Genomic DNA, 26,376 nt, shown 5'->3' with positions numbered 1-26,376 from the left:
AGTAGATTATGGGGAGAAAACGATATATTCTGTGGGTGGCAAACAAGATGCTGTTGTGTTCCAGCTGCCTGTAACTCTTCTGCATAGTTGTTAGAGACAAATGACTACTTACTATGTGCTTTGCAGAGTTATGCTGAATAAGTACCCTTTTTTATTAAGTAAGGACTGTGACAACCATGTCTAACAAGTTCTGGAGAAAGAGATCCTCTAAGGGAGCACGTGTGGCTGTGTAGAATTGCTTGGGCAGAAAGAAATATGCAAGGAAAGGTCTTGCTTTTTTTCATGCTTACCACAGTACAGAACAGAGCAGATCTGGGGCCTAGAGGCATCTGGTGGAAAAACACTGGTTTTCTAGCCTTTGGTTGAAAGTCTTCCTTTTATGATGTGCACCTTCTATTCTGGCATTTGGATTTTTTTCCCTTCTTTCCACAAAAGTGCTTTATCCATGGTGGTTTTGAGTGCTTTTTGTTACCATAAGGGTGAGCAGGAAGAGGCTTATTTAAGTCACAGAATGACAAGCCATATATTGCATAGAGATACCTCCAGAAGGAGCTCCTTGATACTATGATGCTTTTATGACATCTGGCAAAAGCAGACTCAAAGCTCTTTTTCTCTTCAGACTCTTCCTTCAGGTGGTATTTAGTGCTAGCCTAAACTACAAATCACATTTTTGCCTGCATAGCACATTAGTCAGGGGAATATGATGATTTAGGTTTTATTTTCACTAGCAAAAGTTAAATGGAAGATAGTTTGAGTTTGGATTGCTTGGAGGGTGGCAAGAAGTTGGGTGTTCTTCTTCCCACCAAACCCAGACATAGAAAATGTGGCCATCTGCAGACAAAATGCTTTATCCTTTAGTGGAATCCAGCAGTTTGCCCCTTCAGACTTTGGAATTATGACAGAGCTTGTAATATTACTGCTTGTTACTGGCACATCCTACCCCCACTCATGCTCATGGGAGTCATAGAATCATAGAGTTGTAGAATGGCTTGGGTTGGAAGGGACCTTAAAGACTATCTCATCCCAACCACCATGCCAGGGGCACTTTTCACCAGCTCATGTTGTTTAGAGCCACATCCAGCCTGAACTTGAACACTCCCAGGGACGGGACTTCCAGAACTTCTAGGCTACCTCTCACAGTAAAGAATTTCTTCCTAATATCTAATCTAAAGCTACTCTCTTTCAGTTTGAAGCCATTCCCCCTTGTTCTGTCCACAGGTTCTTGTTGAAAGTCCCTCTCTATGTTTCTTGTAGGGTCCCTTCAGGTTCTTCAGGTCCCTAGAAGGTTGCAGTTAGGCCACCTTGCAGCCTCCTCTTTTCCAGGCTGAACAATTCCAATTCCCTCAGCCTTTTCTTATAGGAGAGATGCTCCATCCCTCTAAACATCTTGGTGGCCTCCTCTGGACTCACTCCAGCAGGTCCTTCTGTGCTGGGACCCCAGAGCTGGATGCAGTGTTCCAGGTGGGGTCTCACCAGAGCAGAGCAGAGGGGCAGAATCCCCTCTCTCCCCTGCTGCCCACGCTGCTTGGGATGCAGCCCAGGACACGTTTGGCTTTCTGGGCTGTGGGTGCTCATGGCTGGGTCATGCCCAGTCTCTCACCCACCAGCACCCCCAAGGCCTTCCTCACAGGGCTGCTCTCCATCTGTTCGTCCCCAGCCTGTGCTGGTACTGGGAGTTTCCTGATCCAGGTGCAGCAGCTTGCACCTGGTCTTGTTTAACCTCATGAGATTCCCATGGGCCCACTTCTCAAACTTGTCCAGGTTCCTCTGGATGGCATCCTGACCTTCAGGGGTCCATCTTGCAAGCTGTTGTAGGCTATCTGCTAACAAAAAGGGGACGCAGGTCTCCGTCTTCCCATGCCTGCTAGGCAACAGGCAGTTTTGTATATTTGATTTCAGGGAACTGTAGAGAGCACAGGTAGAGTGGCTTATACTGATCAGTAGCACCTCCCCTTCAGGCTACATCATTCACTTCACAGAGCAACCTGCTCAGCAGTGGATTCACTGTGAACTGTCTACAAGCTGGAGCAATTCTGTCAATTCATCCTTGCTTGACTGGAGAGGTACCTAGGAAACACCCAGCATTTCAGGGACGGGAGCTTCAGTAGTGTCACTACTAGCTGGCTTGCTGTGATCTAAGTTTAGTGGCACTGTGCATGCTATGTCAAGCAAAACTCAGCTTGCTGACCTTAGTGTTGTACCCTCTTTTCTTTGTGGTATGTATCCAGTCTTGCAGCTTGTCATCTTCAACATTTTAGTTGCTCTGAGGGGGAAAATCTGTTATTTCTAGGGGCTGTGCAGAGCAGTGATTTTGCAGGCAAGCTGACCCTTGTCAAAAGTGGATTGCAAGTGATTTCAGTGGTACAGGAGACGCTTGTCAGATCAGTGATGTAGTCTATAAAGTTTATTCTGATGTAGAGGAAGAGCATGCACTGTAAATGTGCAAAAAGTGACCTCATTCTGTTCACATTAAAGATAATGGGTGAAGCCATTTGAAAATCCCAGAGACAATATTCTCAAAGTTTTCTTTAGCAGTTATAGTGAGAGCTTGGTAGTGTGTCAAACTTGTGTCTTTCAACAGAAAAAAAAAAAAAAGCTTGAATCATTTGAATAAGTTATAAATCCTGAGTAGCTCTTTGTGGAAAATAATTTCTCCCTGCTTCTGTGAGCCACTGCCTCAAGAAACTTTTTGCCCGACTGTTAGAAAGCATCCTGAATTTGTGTGTTCATCTGTAACACTGCTGAATACAGTTAGGGCTTAATGACAAACACTATGTGCTGTTCCTTGAGCTTCCGCTGTGCTTGTAGTCATGTAACGAAGTGTGATGGGAGGCAAAGTTCTGGTAAGTTCTGTTTGTTCCTTCCTGGAGGAACATGACACTAGATCTCTGCAAGATACCTGTCAGAGGATCTGAGACACAAAAATTCACAAAATGCAAGGTTTTGATCCATCCAGCCTCAGGACTTGGGAATCCATATAGTTTGCACAGAATTACTGCACACAGTGCTTAGTTCTGGCTGTGAGACTGTTTCTGTCATAACATAACAATCCCAGGCGGGAATTAGTACCTCTTTCTAATAGATTTTGTGCAATTATGGAACAGAGAGACTGTGTCTGCCACAAAGAGCTTGAGGTCTAAATAAAGTTTCCTGTCTCTGGTGGCAGACCAGTTGGAAGCCCAATCAAGATACAGTGGGTTGTGTTGTCTCTGCCATGGACTGAGAGATTGAGAGAGACCACCAAACAAACAGCCGTGATCATCAGAAGTGGTCAAGGATGGAGATACTCCTCTTCTTAAATGATCTTGCAGAAAGTGAATATTTTAATATTCTATACACTTTCTGGAGCCCAATCCTGGTTTACTAAACTCTGAGCAAAAACTAAAATATCTTTCTAACCAGACTTTAGTGAGGTTTCTAAGTCCTCATTTGAACTATTTGGTCCACTCCTGTGTGGGCACTTGCAGCCAAAAGTGGTGCTGACTTGAGCTGTGGGAACTGGATTTTGTATAGAAGTCAACAGCTACTGCCTGTGCAGGATGACTGGTCCTCTAACATTCAGACCATGAAAAGGTTCCCATGAATTCCCTCATTCTGAAGGCCAACTGACTACATATCACACAAGTGCTAATGCACAGAGGAGAGGGATTTTTCAACCCCTCTTCTGTACCGGTAAATCTATTCCCAGCACTCTTCCTAGACTCTCCTGCCATTCCTGGAAAAATCTTGGGTATGTCTTTTCCTAATGGACCTTGGGTGTTGGCTTTACATGCTCTTCTGGAGGTCCCTTCAAAGCCTAGTGATTCAGCTGTGTGAGGCATCATACCAAGCCTGCAATTGTATCCCATTTGGGCTCTGCAGCAGTCCAGTTTTTCAGGTAGCAGCACAGCCATCAAGCTGAAAAGAGATTTGTGTGGAAGACATACATAATTGAATGGGGGGCCAGCAGTTTTCTTTAAAAAGTGAAGAAAAACTAATTTTAGCTTGGTTTGAAACAAAAATAGGAGGTTTGGTTTTCACCTTACTCTGGAAAATTCCTTCACAAGCTAGTTGGGGAGCTGTTGTCCCTCTATCTCTCTCCTTTTTCCTTTACTTCTAAGCAAAAAAAGACACTATAATCACTGTATCAATGCAATACAGTATCTCTGACCACCTTTGCCAGTAACATGTCCAGAAGTTGTATCTCTCTGCTCATAAGCTGGCAGAGTTAGTTCTGCTAAGGCAAAGGCAGCATCACCTCAGAAACCGTGGAGCAGTCTGCCCAGCAAGGGCAGAACCCATTAATTGTAGTTTATAGAACAAAGAAGCTTTTTAATTCCAAATTTATTACCATGCACAGAGTATAGATAATGGGTTTTTATTTAGTCTAGCACAAGTATGGAGCAAATACAGTGTTGAATTCTGAAAAAGTAACTTTACACTGTGGCATGAGAGGCAGGTGCTTCAATTTAAGTGGTGCTTTGCATCACTTTTGGCCAATGTACTTAAGCATCTTTTGCCTTTTGAGCATGTTTCTTAAGGTCTTTCCATTTAAAAGGTCAGAGATCTTGATTGTGGATGTCTTCCAGGTGGAAGAGAGTCTACAGGCCAAGGCAATGGTGTACACTCCTTGGAACCTGCTGCTCTGCTGTAAGCTGTCATGGCTTTTGTCATGGTTTTAAGAGTGCAGCCAGCTTAGGAATTGAGACCTTCACATTTTCTACAAGCTCCTGCAGGATATCAGAGTTTACGAACCATATGAAATATTGCAAATTGCTGTATTTTTCACCTTAATCCAGTTGCTGAGTAAAGAGAAACACACGTTTCGCACACACCTGAATGAAAAAAGATCATTCAACAGGGACTCCTATAGTGCATCATGTGCAGAGCATCATGTTGAAGACTGTAGTAGATGATTACTATTCACTGACTTCATGTTGTCTGAATCCCTGGAGGTGACTAAGCTACTCGTCTTAAAAAGATAAAGCTTTAAGGAAGAGTGCTAAGCCTTCTGAGGCAGTCTCAGAGAAGGATCTGACCTTCCTTAAGGATGTTCGTGTGTGCAATATTATGGTCCTACTATGTCAGGATGGAGTAACAGTAGAAGGAAGAAGGAATATTACTTTTGAGAAGGGATATGTCTGCAGTTGCATCCTCTCCCTCCTCCAGCTTCATAGAAGGAATTGCTGCATTTTCAAAAGATGCATTTTCAAGTTAACAGAAGAGCAAAACTGATAGAAATACACCCTGGAAGAAGAAATGGTTTCAAAATCTGATGTTATAGAATAGTAAGGCTTCCTTTGCGCAGGACACCCAGACAAAGACAGAGGAGTTGCACAGGATAAGTTAAACAGGACATGCATGACAACTTGTTGTCATTCAATAGAAGAGGCCACATTACTCCGACTGGAGGAGGCAAGCAGGAAGAGGCAGGAGTCAACCCACAATCCCAAAGCTTCTTTTGTTAGCTGCATGGTTTGGCTTTTTGGTACTCTGTTTGCTGTTTAATAAGCTGTTAAAATCGTTCAGAGTTTTATAAATCTGTCAGGTGTGTGTGTCAGCTAAGTGTGAAATTTCTCTAAATTATACAGGCTTCGCTGTTTCAGATCTCTCCAAAACCTGAGCACCTGGGCAGACAAACCTGCACAAACCACACAGCAGGCATATGGGTCACTGAGGTGACCTTGAAGCTGTGAATTCCCAGATACACTTCACAGCAGGGATACAAATCACAGAAAAATGCAGGCAGTTTTCTGAAGGGGACAAACCTTTGATGGCACAGCAAAAATTTGCCCTCTCTGCATCAGTTTGAGTTCTGGAGCCAAGCATTAAGGCAGTGAGATCCAGACTCTGTTTTTCTGTTGCTCTGCCTAGGGTGTCCCCATCAGTGCAGCAGACTGACTCTGTGCCCTCCTCTGCATCCTGCCTGTGGCCTGCAGCCTTGAGCACCCTGTCTTGAAGATCTGCAGCCAATCCATTCCTGGAGAGCAGTCAGGCACGTCACAGGTTTCGTGTGCTTACCGGTTCCTTCTTACTTGATGTGGCCAGAGGGTGATGAAAAGCTGCATTGGGGGTCTCTTTGTGTTGCCAGGATCAGGGTGGTCTTTGCCTTTGATGGTGAAGGGAGAAGGCCAGCAGATGAATTTGGTAGGCATTAAGTAGTGTAGTGTCCCAGCTGTTCCTATTCACATGGAAAGCATTGGGATGCCTGACCTAAAGGAATGTCATAGCAGTAATTCCTCCCGCATACTGCTAAGATTCAGTGTTGAGGCATGTGATCTTACACCTGTCAAATTAAATAAGCTTTCCAGAAGAAAGCTGGCTGGAGATGAAGCCAGTTCTTTCATGTGTTACAAAGGCTAGATGCCAAAGCCGAGGCTGGGTAGGATTTTTAACATACCTGGACCACAACATGCTTTTTTACCAAGCACATAGATGTATCTACTCTCCCAGTCATGATAAAGGTCTTCATTTATGGTCAATGATCCCTCTGTGTTCTTATGTTCGAGTAACGTGATTCCTGTGATTAACTGGAGAGGAGGCAGAAATGGCATGTCCAGCAGCCCCATCAGTCTCTGTGACTCAGCAGGGAGTTACCCCCTAACCGAAGAGGGGCACTCATGCTCTCCCAGACCTGTGTGGGTCTTCACAAGGTGCAAATGGATAAGATCTCCAGGGCTGGTCAAAAAGCAAGAGGAACCCAGCCCTCTACAGCCTCTTCAGAAAGAAAGGAAAACTTAGCCAGAATGGTGGTTTGTGAACTGGTGTATTGTCTCATTAGTTTGGAAGGGTACTGGCAGATAGAAGGTGGCAAGTCTCAGACTTCAGATTGCGTCACACTCTGCTTGTAGGCAAGGTTCTGTCCCTCCTTCTTTTCTCTGTAAAACCAGGTATGAATGTAGAATTACGTTCCTCCTGAATGTAGAAGTTAAGAGTCAAAGTTAGAAGTTAAGACACCGGCAACTGCCACATGTTAGCAGATCCCTGAGCATCAGACAATGTAAGTATCCTTAGCTCATAACCAACATTGCACAAAAGCTTAAAGAAAAGGGTTTGAGCCAATAGTTTCATCCCACAAATGACAAGAAGTGCTTTTCAGCAGCAGAGGAGCCCTGCACAGTACAACTGCCAAGCACAGCCTTGCAAAATGAGCAGATCGGATGGGATGCCATGCAGGTCAGTGCCAAAAGCCTTGGGATCAGCAGGCAAGCTGCCACACAGACAGGCAAAGGGAGGAATCCTCAGTACAAACATTTTGATGTGGGGCACTGAGACTCTGAAACAATTTGCTAATCCAGCCAGAATGTAAGGATTAAAACACAAAGCCCAACTCTAGGTATTAATTCCTTCATTTGGGTCTTTTCTACCAGTGCTTTGAAAATAACAAGCAAAAAGCTGGATATGGTTCAAGTACCAGAATTAGCACTGGTTGTCCCTATGGATTCTGGCCATTGCTCTGTGCTGACCAGCCAGATCAGTTTGTTCCCTTTCCACTGCAGAAAATCCAGTTTCCTCTTCCCACTTAATATGCTGTGTCCTGGAGAAGTTTTAAGTTTCTTGAGGTGAACATGTCTGTCATATGTGCAATTAAAATGTATAAAAAGGGAAAACAAATTTTGCTGAAATCCCAGTCTTGGTAATTCTAATCTCTCACCAAGTGAAAAATAATGCATAGAGATCCTAACCAGACATTTGCTTAAGGGAAAACCAGCATAAGCAATCAGAGCTTCAGCTTGGATGCCTTAAAATCTTTGTGATTTATTTTTCATTTCTAGATAAACCTTGTATGGGTGTTTCTCTGCACATTCAGCTGTGATCAGAAGTGTTTCCACCTTTACAATGAGCCTTTACAACAGCCTTATTGGCAGCATAAAGAGGTATTTAAGGAGTGTATGGGGCATAAGGGTAAACAAGAGAGTTTTATTTGAAGCTGTGGAAATGTGATTAAATTATAGCCACAGACCAAGTCCTGTCTTTCTCCTTTTCAGCAGCAGACAGTGGAAAGATAGACATTGAACTGCATGGATTTAAACCAAAGCCAGTTAGCAGCAGTATGAGAGTAGGGAAAGATAATGAACTGATTTTCTACAAATAGCCTACTCAGGCTAAAGAAAACTCCTTATTGTATACTTTTGTGAACGAAAATGTAAAGTCTGCTTAACATTCCTTATCCAAAATATATTTTTAAGAAAAATACAGAGAAAAGGTACTTGATTAAAAAGCAGCTTATTTCAGAATTTTAGTTGTCTAAAGAAAATAGAAGTTTCAGAATTTCTTCTATGTGACATTATCTAGAAAATTCACCTTATTTTTAGGAAGAAAGGCAATTTGCTAGACGAAGACAGAATTTTTCATCTAGCTCAGGTGTTAATAGAAGAAGCTATACACATCATCTTGGAGGCTAGCTGTAGTAGGCACTAGGTAATGAAGTGTAGTTGCCTGTCATTTATGACTGCTACTAAGGATTATCCAGAATAATGGATAAATCATTCTATTTCATGATTTATACTAACAGGCTCTGTACAGTTTTTTGAGCTCTTTCCAGAAATAATTGATGTTGCAGAGAAGGTTGCTCCTGGACTCAGGTGACCCTGAGCTCTTACCCGTTTCCCATTTTCAGGTTTAGTGTAAAAGCTTCAAAGTTCTGGAAGACATGCTGATGTGGAATTAATAGGGGGTGGGAATCTGACATTTTTATGGTAACTGTTTGCTTCATTGTCACATCTCACAGAAAAGGTACTCAGACCCCAATGACCCTGGTCACCTCTCAGCAGCCATTAAAGAGCCTGAGATCAAATTGTAAATGCATAGGAATGTGTGGCTTTTTTTCTGTCAGCAACTGAAGGCAAGCCGCATCTGTGGGTGTCAGCCCATGTTCACTTCAGAAATGGGAGGAAATAAGGGAAATTGACTGAAACTTTTCATACTTCAAGGACTCATTATGGTGGTGACCCAGTCAAAAATGCACATGGATTGTGTTAGACCTGAAGCTGCTTCCACTGACCCAGCAGCATTCAGTGAAAGGAAGATTTGCATGTAAGATCTGGGTTGCATGGAAATGGGTATTACTGCTCCATCCAAGTGGGGATTTCTCCATGGGCTACCAGAGGAACTGTGTTTTCTTCCCAGATATTTTCACTTCATCATCTCAATGAGACATTTTTCCATTATGTCCCCTTTCAAAATTGCTAATAAGGGAATTTTTAAAAAGGAAATTCCTTTCCATGTTCATCAGTTTTCAGTAAGGGCTGTTCTTCTTGGAGCAGTGCCATCCTTTTATTTGTTGTTTGAGATGCATGGTGATTTTAATTAAGGAGTCATTGTCTATGTGCATTGTGGTGGTTGCCTTCAGTGACCAGAGAGCTATAATTACAAGCACACAGGGCAGCTGAAATTCTTGCTGCAGCCCTTTAGAGGATTATGGGAATTGCTGTCTTCACCAAAGATTATCCTTTCTCCTCCTGGACAGTTTTGACTTGGATAGTCTCAACTATGACATTGGCAGTGGGTTTGTGGCAGTCAGGAAATGTTCATAACTCAGAAGTCCCAAGCAGCAGTTAGTCTTACAGGGCTCCATGTGAACTAACTTCTCCTCTGATATCCCAAACAGACCAGATGACTATTTCAGGTCTCCTACTCAAATACTGTGTTGAGGGCAATGTGCAAGTGGAAGCAGAGCTATTCAATTTGCTTTAACAGGTCAGCACAGGAGATACCCATCCTTTGACATAGTGCAAGAGTAGCCTCTTAGATGCAAAGTTGCAGTGGAAGCCAGTGTATTTCTGCCTGACAATATGTTATTTCTTCACCTTGAGAGTCACTACAGTGCAAGTAATTCTGCCTTACCCTTCGCAGAGGCCTGTTCAATATACTAAATAAAAGGCATTTCCATAACTTCCAGGCTTTTCTAGTTACTCCCTTACCAGGTTCTGCCTCAGTGAATTAAGTTTATTTTGTTTCCAAAACAAACATGCCAAGTCATTTCTTATGTTCTGTGGCAAGCTGTGTGGTTAATGGGAATCAACCCTTGCAACAGTAATCTCCATTTTATACCAGTTTCACAAGAGAGGAGGTAGAAGGCGTCCCTAATCGTGAATTGTTCACCTTGTCTCCAGCCTCAGCTTTGATTTCCTGCTGTGTATACAGCTGTGGAAAGAGCAGGCATGACGAAGGAAGCTAAACCCAGCCCTTACCTTTTAGGTGGGTTTCACTCGTTCCCCTCAGGCATTTATCTGCTGCACCTGTGCAACTGGGAACTCCTGTTGTTTATTCCTCAATAATCCATCTGCTTCTTGCTTGGAGTAATGGACATGGACACAGCTTTATCATTAAGTGGGTGTATGGAAGATAATGAAAATCATTGCAGCAGGAGGCTGTACTCCTGATACCCCTGCATCCTATCTAGAACTTTCCAACATACAATTTGCTTCAATTAGATATGGAGGAGGTCCGGTAAGGTGGGCTACCAAGGTCTCAGACACTTAGGACACTTGGAATAATGAATCTGTGCTTTAGGAAATGAGTCTTCTGCACAGGAGAACTGTGGGTGAAGAAGGGTGTCAGTCCCCTCATCTCCTGATGCTACGTAGAAGCAGAGAGTGCAATTCTCTAAAGTTCAGAAAACGGATTCCATTATACATGTGCAGGGAAGTTGTCCCTGGCTCATGTTTTAAGTGAAACAAAGCTTAGTGAGGTGCCCATGGGATTTCAGGGAACTGGGGCAGAGAGGGTTTTGCAGTAAAAAGCCTAAGGGAGTAAAGCCAGTAGCTTACATTTATGTCTTGTTGATGATGTAATTGTAGAGAAAAAATTGATGTCAAGACAAGCATAGCTTGATTCTGCTTGGAGCATGGTAGGAGAGGAGCTGCAGGAAGAGTCATTTCCCATAATCGGAAAAAACATGTATTTTCCCTGTGCTCAAAACAGGAGACCAGACAAGCCTCCAGCTTGCAATTACAGAGTCTGCATGGCTACCCATAACAACAGGATTTTCACCAAGCATAGTCATGCAGGACAATTGACAGTAAATAATGAAAGTGGGCATTGATGCTCCAAAAGGAGCAGGCGTCCTGCCACTGTCCTTCAAGGTGTATTTATTCTGATGTAACAGTGTCTCTGCTTCAGTTCTGCATCCTGCCTCTTCTGCTGCTGGGATTTGTGCTGCATGCTGTTCACAACAGCAGATAACATTCAGAACTGGAGTCCGCAAAGCACTGCCAATACTGGGCTGTATCATTGCAACTGGCAGGGATGGTTGCTCTCAGGAGAGTTTCCTTCTCTTCAGATGCAAGAGGAAAATAAAGAGGTGACCATACATGAATGAAGAAAGTGGGGGGGAAAGAGAGAAGAGAAAAACAAAAAAAAAGGAGAAAAGTAGCCTCCTGTCTCTCTTAATATTTTCTTTCCTGGGAACCATTGCTGCTGAACAGCAAAAGAGGAAGCAAATATACAGATTTGATTTCATTTATGAGAGACATGTACTCACCACAGTGAAAATGGTCATTTTAACCACCACCCTGATGAAGGTTTCAGTTACCCTGAGGAGTGGTTTCTTGGGATTATGAGAACTGCAGGTTGAAATTTTTTTACAGAACCCAGATGCTCCTTTTCCAACAGAGTTCTGGGTGTCTCCAAACTGGCAACAGAAAAATGAGATGTCAGTAACTCTTTTGCTTGGTTTTTTTTTCCTTACTTCCTGCCCTAAAAATATGTGAGTTTTAAATACAGGGGAATGATATCTGTCAACTGGGCAGAGTAGAGAAAATAATCACTTGCTGAAGAAATTAACGTAATTCTTTGAAGACAATTCTTTGTAACTGTTTTCCTTGCTTTGAAGCAGACTATGATTTTCCTCTACTTGTGTCATTTTTGGGTGCATTTATTTTGCATTGTCACAACAGGCAAATATTGTCACAATATGTGCATTGTCACAACCTCTGTGTCAGACTGAACACTTGCTTGGCGTGCAGGATGATTCCAATGGGAAACCTCTGAAACTACTGATGGTAGCTCTTGCAGTGATGTGCCACCCTTCTACTCAAGGTTCACATGATCCCTGTTGGATTTTCTGTTGAGTTGGGGATGTTTTCTTTCATCCCAGCATGTTATCTTGGATACTTGTTCCATAAGCCTTAGCCTGACATCAATTTTAGGCATGTATTTTCACAGTGAGGTCCATCAAATAGAGCTTAGCTTCTGTGCTGCTTCATGGTGTGCTTTCTCCACAGGTCTGACCTGGATTTAAAACAAAGAAATCAGGTGCTTCTGACAGTACAAGTAGTCCAAAGGGCCTTACCAAGTCTTTACAGCCCCAAGGATTGCTAGAGGTGCACGTTTCTCCACAGACGCTTGGGGCTTGTTGGGCTGAGTAATCTTTGTATCTCTTCCCATGCTCCGCAGGCAGATTTCTAAACGAGAACAAAAATTATTTTGTAATGAAGAAATGAAGTATTCTATGATTGCAATATCTTAGGGGAATTGTTTTGGTATAACTTGTTTTCTTCAAGATCTTATACTTGCTTTGGGTTTGAGTTTTTAGTAGTTGGTGGCAGTGGTTTGTGGTTGTTTGGGTTGTTTTGACTGGAACAGTTTGAGAAGTGTGATACTAAACTGTAGGTTATTTTGATCAACATAACTCACTATTCAGACAAAAAAGTCAGTAGTTGTTAGGATTAACAATGAGACAAAGACAAAAGCACACAGAAACTTAGTAGAAGTCCTTAAAATCATATGTAGTTCAGGGGCTGACTGAACCAGATGTATTTCAGTTTCTGTAGTAACTGTCCCCACAGTATTCCTTCTCTCTGACTGTCCTCAGGCTCCCCTGGGATGTCCATCATGTTCTGGAACCCACAGCATCCTGAGGCAATGATTTCCACAGCAGACCATTGTATTGGCTTCAAGCCTGCCCCATCCAGTTTCACTTGATGCCCCTTTTTTTCCTGGAGTGAGAGGTAGATGTCCACTGGCTATTTGCATGATTTCACAGATCTGTATTTGATCCTCCCAATGCCTCTTGTTCTTCCAAGTGCAAGGATTCTTACTGAGTATCTGATATATTTGGTTTTTAGTAATAGGAAGATGACACTGACCAACTTTAATGCTAAGAATTTCATCCTTTCCAAAATCTACCTCCTTGGAAATAAATTTATGGCTTACATATTGCACATCCACCTATGAATGCCTGAATACAGATCTCATTTTTACACAGTGTGAGTCACCTTGCTGCTTGACCTATGTTCTTTTCCACTCATGGAGGTCTGAGTAAAAAAAAAAAAAAAGTATTTTAACTTCCCTGGTTTTCCTTGTAATTTGGTGAAGGGAGAGATGCAAACCTTAAATCCTGTTTTACTTATTAATATCTCAAGTATTCAGGGTGCCCTGAGACTACCTCCCAAATGGTACTCCTCTACCATTTTGGAAGGGTAACCATCTTTGGTGACTGACTGTATTCTTACAAAAGCAGCACAGATAGATATACGTCAGAAAGATACATATGATTTCCTTTAAAAATGCCACAATCACAGTAAAACTAGTTCCAGTCTTTTCCCCCTCTCTTCAATCCAGTTTTGGGAGTAAACCTTTTTGTTTAAAGTAAACACTCTATTTTCTTGGTGCCAGGACCCTTAGAAATTTGTAATTTAGCAGGAATATTTGGAAAAAAGTTATGTGTAAGTAGATGGACAAAATAATGAGAAACATTTACTGGCCAGCTCATAGAAAAGTGACTTAACAAGTGCTCAAGTTAAGCATGTGCTTCAAATCCCATGTTTCCATAAAGTACTGAACCAGAAGACTGTTTAAGTGAAGACTGGAATGATGTCTAAAATCCTTGACATGATGGTTTTGGTGGGATTTTTGTCATCCAGTCCAGTCTTCCACCACACTTTTCCAGAACCTGCTTATGTAAACCAGGTACGTATACAGTCCCAACCTTCAGTGACTGGGATAAACCTGAGTGGAAAGTGATATTGTGACCTGAAGGTGGAATAGTCCTGATTGACACAATGTTTAGAGGAAAAAAAAAAGTACTTTTTATAACCCGTATTCCTCACCCATAGTTTGTACAAAATCAGAGGGTAAAGGCATACACTCAGGCTGTCTGAATGCCAGTGAAATGGAAACATGAGCAATACTCCAATTTAACTCCACAGAATCCACTAGTTAGTAAGTAGTTCAAGTATTTTAGTGCCTGCTGTGTTGCTGCCTACAGGGAAAATACTCTAAGTGCTTTCCCTTTCTCAAAAAGAAAAGGAGTTTTATCTATCTTTTATAAAGCTGTCTTGTTACATCCATTATACAGCATGACACAACCAGCCAAAGGATATATTGTGGTGGTTTCCATCACATGTTGTAGTGACAAGGTTTTTGTGGAAGGCAGAATACACACGTGTGTGTGTGTGTGTGTGTGTGTGTTTATGTATGTGTGTGTGTGTGTATACAGATTTATGTATAAACATATGTATATATATATAGATGCACTTATCAATCTAGATCACTTGACAGTGAAGATGTATGTGCCTTATGCTGGCCTATGGTGTGTCAAATGTGGGGTGTTAATACCTACATATGTGAAATCCAATATTTTTTCATCTGGCCAGCTTGACACAAAAGGGCAGAATTATCCTTATTCCAAGAATATTAGGCATTAACTGCAACAGCTTTTAAAACTACTTTTTTCTGGTCCATGGCTGACCAGCTGTTTGAGGAAATAGCAGAGAACAAAATCTGATTTTCAGACTCCGTGTACACTGTTAGTATCACAGAAAGAAAAAAATGGCAAGAGATGTCCCTGAATAATATTAGGGTTTTTAATCCCTGAACCATCTAATACCTTATTCATTTCAAAAATGTGAAGGGCTAATGCAGACTGAGGATAGGAGTGATGATCCACAGATCACAGTTCTAGATCAGAAGGATTTTTAAAGGTGCACACATAAATTCTGTATGCCTGTATGTGCATAAATGCAAACTGTCTTCTCTGTGCAGAGACCAGTGAGATGTCAAGATAGGCACTGTTTATGACAATTTAGTTACTAAAAATGCTGATTTTCCGACCGTAAAACAACTTCAGTGAACCTGTTGGAGCAGGAGGAGGGCCAACAGGATGATTAGAGGGATGAAGCACCTCTCCTAGCAGAAAAGGCTGAGAGAACTGGGATTGTTCAGCCCAAGAAAGAGAAGGGGTGACCTAATTGCAGCCTTCTAGGACCTGAAGGGACCCTACAAAAAACATGGAGAGGGACTTTTTACAAGAGTGTATAGAGGCAAGACAAGGAGGAATGGCTTCAAACTAAAAGAGAGTAGCTTTAGATTAGATATCAGGAAGAAATTCTTTACTGTGAAGGTGGTGAGGTACTAGAACAGGTTGCCTGAACATTTTGGATGCTCTGAGATTGCTTAAGGTCAGGCTGGATGGGGCTCTGAGCAATCTGATCTGGGGAAAGGTGACCCTGCCCCTGACAGGTTGGTTGGAAGGAGATGGTCTTTAAGGTCCCTTCCAACACAGACCATTCCATGATTCTGTGATTCTATCCTATGAGGATATTTTTGTTCAGCAGTAGTATCCTTACATACTTCAGACAACGGGGAGTGTGTGTGTAAATATAGATATACATGAATAATCAACATATAAGAGTGTGCAAAACATTAAAGAACTGCTTGACATATGCAACATTTAGCTACTTTGCCTCTTCTGGGTTCATTACTCCAGCCTTTCCATCAGCATTCTGATATCTAACCCTTGAGCAGAAGTGGTCCAGGCAGTTTTCTACCTCCATTTTTACTTTGTTTTTAGTGAGTTTGACATTAACTAATAATTTTTTTTTAAAGTTTCCTGATCTTCCTTGTTAGGGTAATGTTGTCCCTCAAAATACCCTGTTTTATGTCCAATACAAGGATGATTAATTTCTGCATGGGCAGAATCTTACCATATACTCCTTGAGGACAAGACATGAAGATTTGAAATTCCTGGAAAGCAGAAAATTCCCAGAGCATCAGTAGGGCACCTAGAAATAACTAAAAAAACTACTTTGTGGGTTTAAGGAATCCCCAAATGTCTTCAAACACAACCTTACAGCTACCAAAATATTTAAATTTAAAAAAAGTTTTTGCAGATAAGAATAAAAACCATTGTTGCAGTAAAAACAGAGGCTGATGTGCTTACTGACTGCCTTCATTTATTACTCAGTAGTTCTGTCTTCGCCACAAAATCTCAGATGAGAAAAGACCTTCAGGAGAGGGAACCTGGTCCAGGATGGGGATGGATGGGTGAGGAGAAATGCTCCCCAGAAGTTGCAGAAGACTGACAAAGGCAAACAGCTGACCTTCTTAACAGGAAGGTGTTGTGGGGGTAAAAGCAGTTCTCCTCTTGAAACACCTGAGAGAGTCTGCTGCCCGCTGAAGGGAGCAGCCTGAGCACAGGCGAGTGGCAATGAACAGACTGTGGAAAGGACTGTGCTGTCCTTGGCACCACTTGGTCAGTCCAGCTTCAGGGACCTGGTAATGGCCAGCTGCTGGTGTGCACTGGTGGCTTGAATTTTAAACACAGCCAGCTGGAGGTTACCAACCCCATTTACTTTGTAGGTAAATCCTATGCCCTCTGGCTGAAACATCTTCTCCCTATTGAGCCCAGGGAACGCCTTACCACCAACCTTGCTGAAGGGGGAAAAATAAGGTCTGCAAGCAGCTCACCTCCTCCGTGATACCACCCCCTGCTGTAGTGACACCTTGTTGTCACACAAGTGCACCACACTATCCATGGTTCTGGCCCCAGAATCTCAAATGCAAAATCACATCTTTGTCCCTTTAACTTCTCTCTCGGCTGTAATGCCTGTTTTCTCCCCTCCTCTGGGACTGTGCACTCTGTTGCTGCTCTGGCTGCTGGGAGCAAGCGAGGAGAATTTCTCCTACTGGCAAGTAACCAGCCAGTCTGGGGCTGGCCCCTTCCCAGAACACTGCTGTTTGCATACCAGCAGGCAGAGGAGCAGGTGAATGGGACTGGTGACATCTGTACAGATGTGTTTGACTGCTTACATGCTGTTACGAATCTGCTACCCTTAAAGCCTCCGTTTCTCTGACGAGATCTCTCTCTCTCTTCCCCCCTCTCTTCCTCTCTCTCTCTCTTTCTCTCAAAATTATTTTTCCAAGGAGAAAAGGAAAAGGCAGACAGAAATAGAAGGCAAGAGACAACAGCTTGAGGACCAGATACTTCAGCTGCAGCATTTCAAGGTAAGGGACTGATGCCAGAAATGATGGATTGACTAAATCTGTTCATTATTAGACATGCAGATCACACGTCTGAAAGCTGGGAAAAGCCCACTCTGACATGAAGCAGCTTTCACTGCCGGAGCTTATCTCTTGCAGTGATCATGTCCTGCCTGCTTTTCATTCTGTGCATTTCATGCACAGGACCATGTTGTTTAAATGGTTTAGGAGCATGGAGTCAGGAGGGTGTGAGTGCAGGCAGCGCAGTGGTGCTGTTATTATTAAATGGTGTTATTTATTATACATAATGATAAGACACCAGTCACTGTGGTTTGGGTGTGCACTGCATGGCTTCTACCAGCACTTTCTGCCTGCAGAGCTGCATTGGATTTCTCTGGTGCCTGTCATTAGGTTTTGTGCTCGTGTGTTGCAGAAGGAGTGGTAGTTAGCATGCATCTGTGTACATGTGTAAAGATTTCATTGTAGGACTGAGTTATTAGGCATGCATGGCATAATAAAATGGGCATGTATGTACATGCAGGGAAGGTGTTGATGTGTATGTGTGACTCTCTCTACATGGAGAAGCGCCTTGATATTTAACAGGGTGCCGAGCAATCCCAGTCCCTGTTGGTCTCCATGACAGCTGCAGATAGCATCATTTGAAAGCCATCCTTGCTATTTCTATCATTTCTCCCTCCTGTCAGTAGCATATTTGTGCATAGCAAAGATAAGAACAAAAACATACATGTGATCTTTTTGTAGCTGATGAGCATTTGTGGGTCAGATCTTGTTATATTAGTTCAGTAGGGGAGCCTGAGGAATTTCAGTGATTAAAATATCTGAGAAAGATGATTAGAACTGGACCGTTTGTCCTCACAGCAAGTGAGCTGAGCTGTGTTTTTAAAATTAAGGTATTTAGGTTTCTTGTGGAATAAGTGTACATGTATATGTGTGTTTGAACAGTGCACCTGCATTGGGAGATGATGTGCAGAGTATCTCTGCCCACACATGCACTTGTAGACCAGACTGCAAGTTATGCTACAGGCAGGTTTTCTCCTGCCTCTCCAAGACCCTGCAGTCATGTTCTGCATGTCCTCCTTTTCTGGTAAACACAATGCAGTTAAGCCCAAGTAATTGATACCACCTACACAAATGCCCCATCAGGTTTACCACCAGTCTGTGGATGTCACACGGTGGTGTTTCCAGTCAAAGATGTGATTGCATTTCTGTGGGGCAGCAGGAGTTGCCATTTTGTTCAGGCTGCCATTGACTACAGGCAGGGGAGAATTTCTTCTGATAACTGTAGGGTACTGCAGCAGAGCAGTAAGGTACTGTTCCAGTACCTTCACAGTGCTTGCTTTTTATCTTTTTGCTACCAAGCTGATGACTCCTTTTAGGATGTTAACTGTTTCCAAGCTAACTGCATTATGATTCTTCAAGAAATTCCTTAAGCAGAGCCTTTTGGATAGACAGTTCTGTCAATTTTCTGCTTCATCTGTTTTACTTTGATATAGCTGTTGCTAAAATGTATTTTATCATCATCCATAGGAAAACCCCTCAAGGTGGTGCAGTGGGATCAGCCCCTCAGCTGATGTAGAGGGTATTGACTTCAGCCCTGCTATGCTGATTGCCACTAGTGGAGGTTCAGTTTTGCCGCATGGATTTTTTCAGTGACACACACGAAAAATAGCTGTGTCCCTTGTTTTTTTTATCCCACAGGCTGGAACAAGATCAGTAATCATACAGAAAGCTAATGGGAGATCAGGGCACAGAAATTTAATGGCAGAGACTTTAAAATGGCAGCTTTCTCAGCTGAAATCACAGCCAGACTTAAGGTCTGTAACGCTGTGTGTGAGGATGAGCATCAGGACATGATAAGATCTTCCCCACCTCTCCATTCAGTGGCATCACTTGTCACCAGAGGAATATTGTGCTGCTTTTACAGGGGTGGTCATGGTGACTGCTGCTCTGGGAGCTGCCTGTACCACCAAGCAATTGTGTGCTGGGAGACAATGTCTCTGTCACCTGAATGAGGTGATAGCAGAGGTCTAACTGGGATTGCTGAGTTCATCCTTGTTGCTGCTAGAACCTTCATAAAATTAAAATAACAAAAAATTTTAAAAATTAAGATAAAGGCACTGGCTGGTAGTGTTTCTGTTTCTCTTTGGAGACAGAGAAAACTGCATTTTTTTTTCATACATTGTTCAGTGTTCTGGTTGCTTAGTGGAGTGCTGACCAACATTATATTTTGCCTGCCAGTTTGATTTGCTCATTTGCAAAACTTGTATCCCCCTCCCATTTCCCTAGTGCTCTCCCTCACCTCACCCTGTTTGTCCTGGGCCTCTCCGAGTCAGGGGCTCAAAGTCTGACATCAGTATAGTCCCTCAGTCTGATATGGCTCGCCAGTTCTGATATGGCTCGCCAGTCTGATGCACCAGACCAAAATAAGAACATATATTTTCCCTCTGAGTGCAAGTAGAACCATGATTCATTTCCTGAATTATGTGGATTTCATCTAATTCTGTGCAAGGCATAAATCTGGGTTAAAAGACCAGGCTTTCCTAGGAAGCCTCTGTATTTACTTAAAATGCTGTGTCTGTTGATGTCCATATAGAGTGCCAGGATTTCATATCAGTGTTCATTAAAATCTGCTGTGAAGAAGCCTTTGAAAATGAAATCTAGGTTAATCCTGTGTCTGCAGTATCTGGGTTGATCCCACAAGCATAACAGCTTGAATTCACACAAAGACATTCATGCCAGTATTCAATGGGTTTGCTCCATTTTTGTGCAGTGTCAGAGTAATTTTCTTTTTAACCTGCACTGTGTAAAATAGCATGTTAGGTTACCTAATAAGGGTTCTGGAAGCTACAGGGTCTCTGTTAATTTCAGAAAATTTATTCACATTGGAAAATATCTAATAGAAATAGTTTATTGCAAATGTTTATGCTGGATTACCTACAGTTTTCAAGTTGCTAATGCCAATTAGACCCCTGACAAAATGACTTTACTACCAGTTCATTCATTTATCCCTTGCCACATATCTGGCTGAAAACAAGGCAGCAGAAGGTGCTGTCCCACTGCTCTAGGCAGAGCAACCCAGCAAACACTAGACCTAGTAAAAGTTAGCACTGAATGTGAACAAAACTTTGGCAACACCTTTTACAAAGGCTTCTGAGAATGAGGTCGGTGCTGAGGACATCAGAACAAAAGTGTGGCTCAGCTGTTAATGTTCTCTGTGAGATTCAGAGTTAATCAAGTGAAACCCTTCAAATGTGAAAATCTGGAGTAGGAGAGTCTAGAGTAGAATAGGCTCTAAAAGCTGAATTTGCTTTTGCTGACAGTGAAACCATATCCTCTCTTCTGTGAATCACTGCAGAGTAAGGACATTGGTGGGCACAGACTGACTGTGTAGTACCTTGGGGCCATTGGGTCACTCCGTTGAAGGCAGGAGGTGTATTTGTCTACATTACAATCAGATGTCTTCATTGGAAAGGCCCTTGGTGTTGGAACAGGTATAAAGATGCTCTGAAGTCCCATTTTTTGAGATTGAACATGCTCTTTTGCTCTAGTAAGAGGCAATTTACAACAGTTCCCCTAACCTCACACCTATTCCAGTCCTTAAGATGAAAATAATACTTTTTCTTCCATATAATACAAGGTCAAATTGTGTTTTTTAACAATAGATGGAGTTTAAATGTCAGGCCACAACAGTTTCTTGGCTGTATGCCTACAAATGGGGCTTCCTTGTCCATAGGAACTGGAGGTGTTACCAGCTTCTAGAGTTTAAAATCAGAGAAGTGGTCAAAATTCACCTTACACCAAACACATTTTGTGCAGTATCCATCAAAATTAGTCGGTTTCTGGAGAAAGACTAAAATTTATTTTGGTGTCTCAGTTGAACTGGACAATACAACCTACAAGCAACAACTTCTTTTAAGAGCTTGTTCAGCTAGGCAGCAGTTGGGCCAGCTTGTTTTAACAGGGATGTTTACTATTTCAAATAAACTCCAGGGTAGCAGTATTTCTTCCAAAATCTGACTTCCTCTGTATTTAGTTGAATAGAATTTCTGTAATTGTTTATGGTAGCTCTGTTTGGTGGCCAATGGTAATAAAATAAACAGAACAAAACCTCCTAATTGAATGAAAAATTACTTCTCTGTTGTTACTTTAACTATTACAATTACAATAAATCCATTTTCCACAGTTATTTTAGTTCTGCAGTCATATAAATATTAGGGACCTATTTATTTTAACATCTGCTTCTTAAAGACTGCAGTTCATGAGCACAATCTGTAACATAATTACATCTTTACTCTGAAGGAAAGGAAAGCCTTTTAGGTTGTTATAGAGATTTTCTTAGGGTATAGTTTTAGCTGAAACCATCTTATCTATAAATAAATTTTAATTTTATAGTTTCAGTTATATTGCTGTCCTCAATTTAATCTGTTCTTAAAATAATTGCTGTCAGAAAATATAAATAGGTATGTCTGTCTCTCTCTCGATAGATGTACAACACTGTGGAGAAACAGAGATAACTTTTGCAAATGAAGGAATCTTGTAATCTCTTTATAGCAAATCCCTTTATGATTTTCAAGTAAATTAATACTTAAACCAAATGGCAGCTCAGCCAAGCGCACAAAAAATGTTTGGCGGTGTCATCCAGTCTCCATTCCCTACAGGGTCAGTGCAATATTTGCCAAAACCTAGCTCAGAGATAAGGGTATCATGTAGAACAGTGTCAGATACCTTGCACAAGCCGAGGAAGATGGTATCTGTTGCTCTTCCTTTATCCACGAATGATTTATGGCTCCATCACAGAAGGCCACCAAATCTGTAAGGAGTGATTTTCCCTCTGTAAAGCCATGTTGGCTGTCACCAATCATGTTTTTCATGTGGCTTAGCACAGTTTCCAGGAGGATCCTGCTCCATGATCTTGCAGGCACTGAGGTGGATGGGACTGATTGGCCTGTCATTGCACAGGTCTTCCTTTTTTTCCTTTTTAAAAGCAGGGCATATGCTCCCATCTTTCCAGTCACTGGAAACTTTACCAGTCTGCCATAACTTCTCAAATAAAGTGAGTAACGGCTTAGCCACTTGCTCTGCCAGTTCTCTCATCAGGTCCCAAGGTCTTGTGCACCTTCAGGTTCCTTAGATGGTCTTGGACCTGATGTTCTACTACAGTGGGTGGTTCTATATTCTCCCAGTCCCTGCCTTTGCCTTCTGCATTTCAGGCAGTGTGACTGGAGCACTTGCTGGTTAAGGCTGAGGCAAAAATGTACCTCAGCCGTCTCCATGTCCCAGGGAACCAGGTCTCTTTTTCCTTCTGGAGAGACTGAATGTTTTCCCTGGTCTTCTTTTTATCACCAACATATCTGTAGAAGCTTTTTTTCTTGTCTTTGATGTGTTTGGCCATATTTAAGCCCATCAAGGCTTTAGATTTCCTGACCTGATCCCTGCCTGCTTGAACAATCCCTTTGTATTCCTCACTTGGAGAATTGCTTTCATCACTTGTCCTTGCTTTCACACTCCATAGGCTTTCTTTTCATGTTTGAGCTTGTCCAGGAGATCCCTGTTCATGCACACAGGCCTCCTGGCATATTTGCCTGGCTTCCTCTTTGTTGGGATAATCACTCCTGAGCTTGGAGGAGGTGATCCTTGAATATCAACCAGCTTTCTTGGGCGCCTCTTCCCTCCAGGTCTTTATCCCATGATTTTCTACAAAGCAGATCCCTGAGGAGGCCAGAGTCTGCTCTCCTGAAGTCCAGGTAGTGAGCTTTCTGTGCACCTTCCTTGCTGCCCTAAGGATCTCAAACTCCATTTCATGGTCTTTGCAGTCGAGGCTGCCCTTGAGCTTCACATTCCCCACCAGCCCCTCCTCATTGGGAGAAAAAGGCCTGGCATAGCACCTCCTCTCCTTGGCTCTTCTATCACTTGGAGAAGGAAGTTATCATCATGGCACTCCAGGAAGCTCCTGGATTGCTTATGCCCTGCTGCTGTCCCTCCAAAAGGTTTTGGGGTTTCTGGAGTCCACCATGAGGAATAGGGTTTGTGAACATGAGTTAACTTCTAACTGTCCGTAGAGAGCATCAGCAGCAGTTTTGGGGCATGGAGAGGTTAAGAACAAATTCAGAGAGGAATTTCCATTTTGAGAGCAAAGGGGACCCCTCTTCATCCCATTCTGTGTATTAGCATCTTTGGGCTGATGCCCACCTTCTGCTGAGAAGTTTGTCTCCCACCAGGATTTAAACTGAGAATCGAGAGGCTCTCTGACACTCTGCTAACCTGTTTTATGATCCAGAAGAGAAATCCAGATTCATTAGGCCAGAAAGGGAGTGGGAGATGGAATAGGCCTGCACAGTGAAAGTATTTAGGGCACTACTCTATCTGAATTGTTTACAGAGCATGAAACCCTGGATATCCTTGTTGAGAAGTAGCATTTTGAAAGGAGGGGTTTCAAAAATCCTTATAGGCTTTTCTTTTCAAGGAATCAGAAAACAAAGTGACTATCCTCAGTTAAAATCTTTTAGTAATAAAAGAATAAAATAGAATTAAAAAATAGAATAATTTATTGAGGGCAGCTACACAAATTGACTTCCACAGAGACATGAGAGCTTTTGTCCTTTAGCTCATGTTCCTTATCTGCTTGCACGTCATTGAAACACAGCTGTCATTATTCTGGTATGATCCCTCTACAAGTTGTGCTTTTATTCAGGAAAAAGATTATGTGTGAGTTGTGCTTTGAACTGGGGCAGAGTTATCCTGGGATGATCATGTAAATAAGCATACCATACAGGCAGAACTTCCTTGAAACGCATCAAAATTAGTGTTCAGGTTTCAAGCAGTAACAAGGTCCTTCAAGCACCTAATAGCCACTCCAGCAGATTTTGTTGCAGCCAGACTGTGCCAATGTAGCTCAAGGACATTTACGGCTCTCTGCAACCTGAGCCCCTCCCAATGGCCTGAAACACATTCAAAAACTAATTCACATCACCTGAATCCAGCTTTTTAAAATAATGAGTATAAGAAATTTTAAGACTGGAAAAGAAAGGAATATCTGAAATAGAACTTTTCTTTTTACCTCTTTTGACCGATGTGTGCATGTGGGAAGGAGTGACAAACTGAAGCCAAGGTGAGACTGAATAGGGAGAGGAAATTATTCTTTTGGGAGATAAGAGTGAAAACAACCATGGCTCTGTAGTAAAAATAACTTGCAAAGCCTATTTGTTTTGGGGAGAGAGGTTTGAGAATTTTTGAAATCTCAGATTGTTAACCATTACAAAGGTTTTCTTTTTATTAATTTTTACTTCTCTCACAATACACTTTACTTGCTTTGTAAACACGGAGTGAGTACTCATAGGGAAAACCAAAGCATACCTAAATTTCTGGCACCAGGAGGTAAAACGGCGGTGCCTCTTTTCATCTGTGTATCTTTAAGAGGATATCTTGTTCAGTCTTTTCAGTCCAACTGCATGAAGGCCAGAAACATCAACTAGCTTGCAAGTTTTTTATTCTAGCTCCAAAATTCCCTGGGAATCAGAGATGTTCCCATGGATTTAAGAAGTAATTTGTGTGTGAGGGAACCCTGGAGATCTCCTTGCGCTCCTGCCAACAGGAGCAGGTTTTTCCCATGCCCATCTTCATCCCAATACATTTGGATTCTCTACCAGGACAGAATCCCATGATCCACCCCCTGGAGACTTGCTCCCAGGTTGGGCCATGTGGGACCTCATTGCTGCATCCCCTTTTGCAAGCTGTGCTCCTGACTGTGTGTGCCTGCCAGGGCAGCCCGGTCTCCTCATCCCTCCCCTCACCTCTTCAGCACCTGCTAGCATTTGTTTATAGTTTACTCTCATTATGGTGCTTAACCTTGCCACAAGTGAAATATTAAACAATTGAACAGAGCCATCATTATCATCCTGCAACAAAAAAGTCTGAAATTTTAAGTAGACTTTCTAAAGAGAGACACTGAAAAATAAACCCTAACTCTCCAGCGTAAAACACACTCTGTAGAAGAGGTATCTTCCTGTTACTTCAAGCAGAAATTTCTGGTAGACTGGATGCTTAGAAAATATATGTAGAAAAGACTTATGTGCTTGGCTTAACTGAACATCTTACTGCTCATTGTGCTTCATCTCAATGTCATCTCAAGTTTTTACTGAATGTTGGAAACACTTACCTTATATTGAGCTGTACCTGTGATCCCTGTCAGTGAAACTAGTGTGTACAGGCCAGTGCTCTGCAGCTGATGAATGATCTGAACGAGAGAGATACAAACTTTGTGTCTGCTCTTATAGAGTCTTGACAGTGTCTCTTGCTGTAGTGGGTTTCCTTGAAGCTAAAAGAGCTCAGGTTTTAGTTCATCTTCTTCATCTTTGACTGGAAACAACTGTCTACTTGATTTACAAAGTTAAATAAATGGGACCTGAACAATTTTAAAGCAATGTACTCAGAATATTTACACTAATGCTAATATTGACACTACTGCTAATGAAGGGGAAGCTTACTCTGAGCACATAAACTGATTGGTGCTTTTTGTCCCCAAAAATCATTCCTAATAGGGCCTCTATCTGTACAGCTGCAATTCCTGTTCGTGTGAGGTTTTTACACAGACAAAGCAAGAGACCTCCATGAAGAAGCTATCTATAGCTGTCATCATACCCGTCCCTCAGGTCATATGCCACAGACATGCCTTCATGCATCTGCAGCTCTGGTTGCATGTGGCTCACACTGAAGCCCCTTGCCTTGTCATGGGGGCACCAAGCTGAGATGCAGCCCTTCTCCAAGTGAGCACAAATCATTCCAGCTATCTCAGTCTTCCCTCACCCATTTCTGCAGTCATGTTGCACTGTTTTACATGTTCCTGTGTGCTCTGTTGCTGTGCTGAACATGTGTTTTGAGAAAAAGCAGTGGCTGTGTAAATACTCAGAGGAGCTACAGGGCACTCAAATGTACCTGCTACAGTAAGCAAACAAGGGGGAAAGATAATCTCTGCAAAGTCTTTTGTCTACCATGGTTCCAGGTGGGGCCTTGTAATAGTGTCCACTATTTATTTTTATTTACTTGTTTACTTGCTTCTTTTATTATTTATTTTCTCATCTCCCCGCATGTACCCCCCTTACACTCACAGCCTGGTGGCTACTAACTAGTGTTGTACCAAAATTCTGTTACTCCAGGAGCTGTAGGGAAACAGGA

The 26,376-nt window shown here is 42.3% G+C and overlaps 1 protein-coding gene and 1 long non-coding RNA gene across 7 annotated transcripts in view; one reads left to right on the top strand and one right to left on the bottom strand.

Annotated features, from left to right (window-relative positions):
- The window catches only part of PALM2AKAP2 (PALM2 and AKAP2 fusion), a 267,420-nt gene that overhangs the window by 30,489 nt on the left and 210,555 nt on the right, over positions 1 to 26,376 (top strand). For 5 of the 6 annotated variants that reach the window (XM_010401306.3, XM_039567784.1, XM_039567787.1 and 2 more), the window contains exon 2: positions 17,128 to 17,208. In XM_010401306.3, coding sequence (XP_010399608.2) covers positions 17,128 to 17,208 — 81 coding nt within the window. Of the gene's footprint in view, positions 1 to 16,717; positions 16,968 to 17,127; positions 17,209 to 26,376 lie in introns of those variants that run through there. The other variant, XM_039567785.1, reaches the window with a different exon arrangement.
- Positions 4,366 to 12,382, bottom strand: LOC109144855. Its single transcript, XR_002045843.3, has 3 exons — positions 12,275 to 12,382; positions 11,465 to 11,614; positions 4,366 to 6,894 (listed from the first exon to the last, which is right to left on the bottom strand). It is a non-coding gene; the product is annotated as an uncharacterized LOC109144855 (long non-coding RNA).

Source organism: Corvus cornix, chromosome Z (assembly GCF_000738735.6).
Source record: "Corvus cornix cornix isolate S_Up_H32 chromosome Z, ASM73873v5, whole genome shotgun sequence".
Classification (NCBI taxonomy): Eukaryota; Metazoa; Chordata; class Aves; order Passeriformes; family Corvidae; genus Corvus; species Corvus cornix.
Note: the sequence above shows the minus strand (reverse complement) of the source record. Positions and strands in the feature narration are given on the sequence as shown.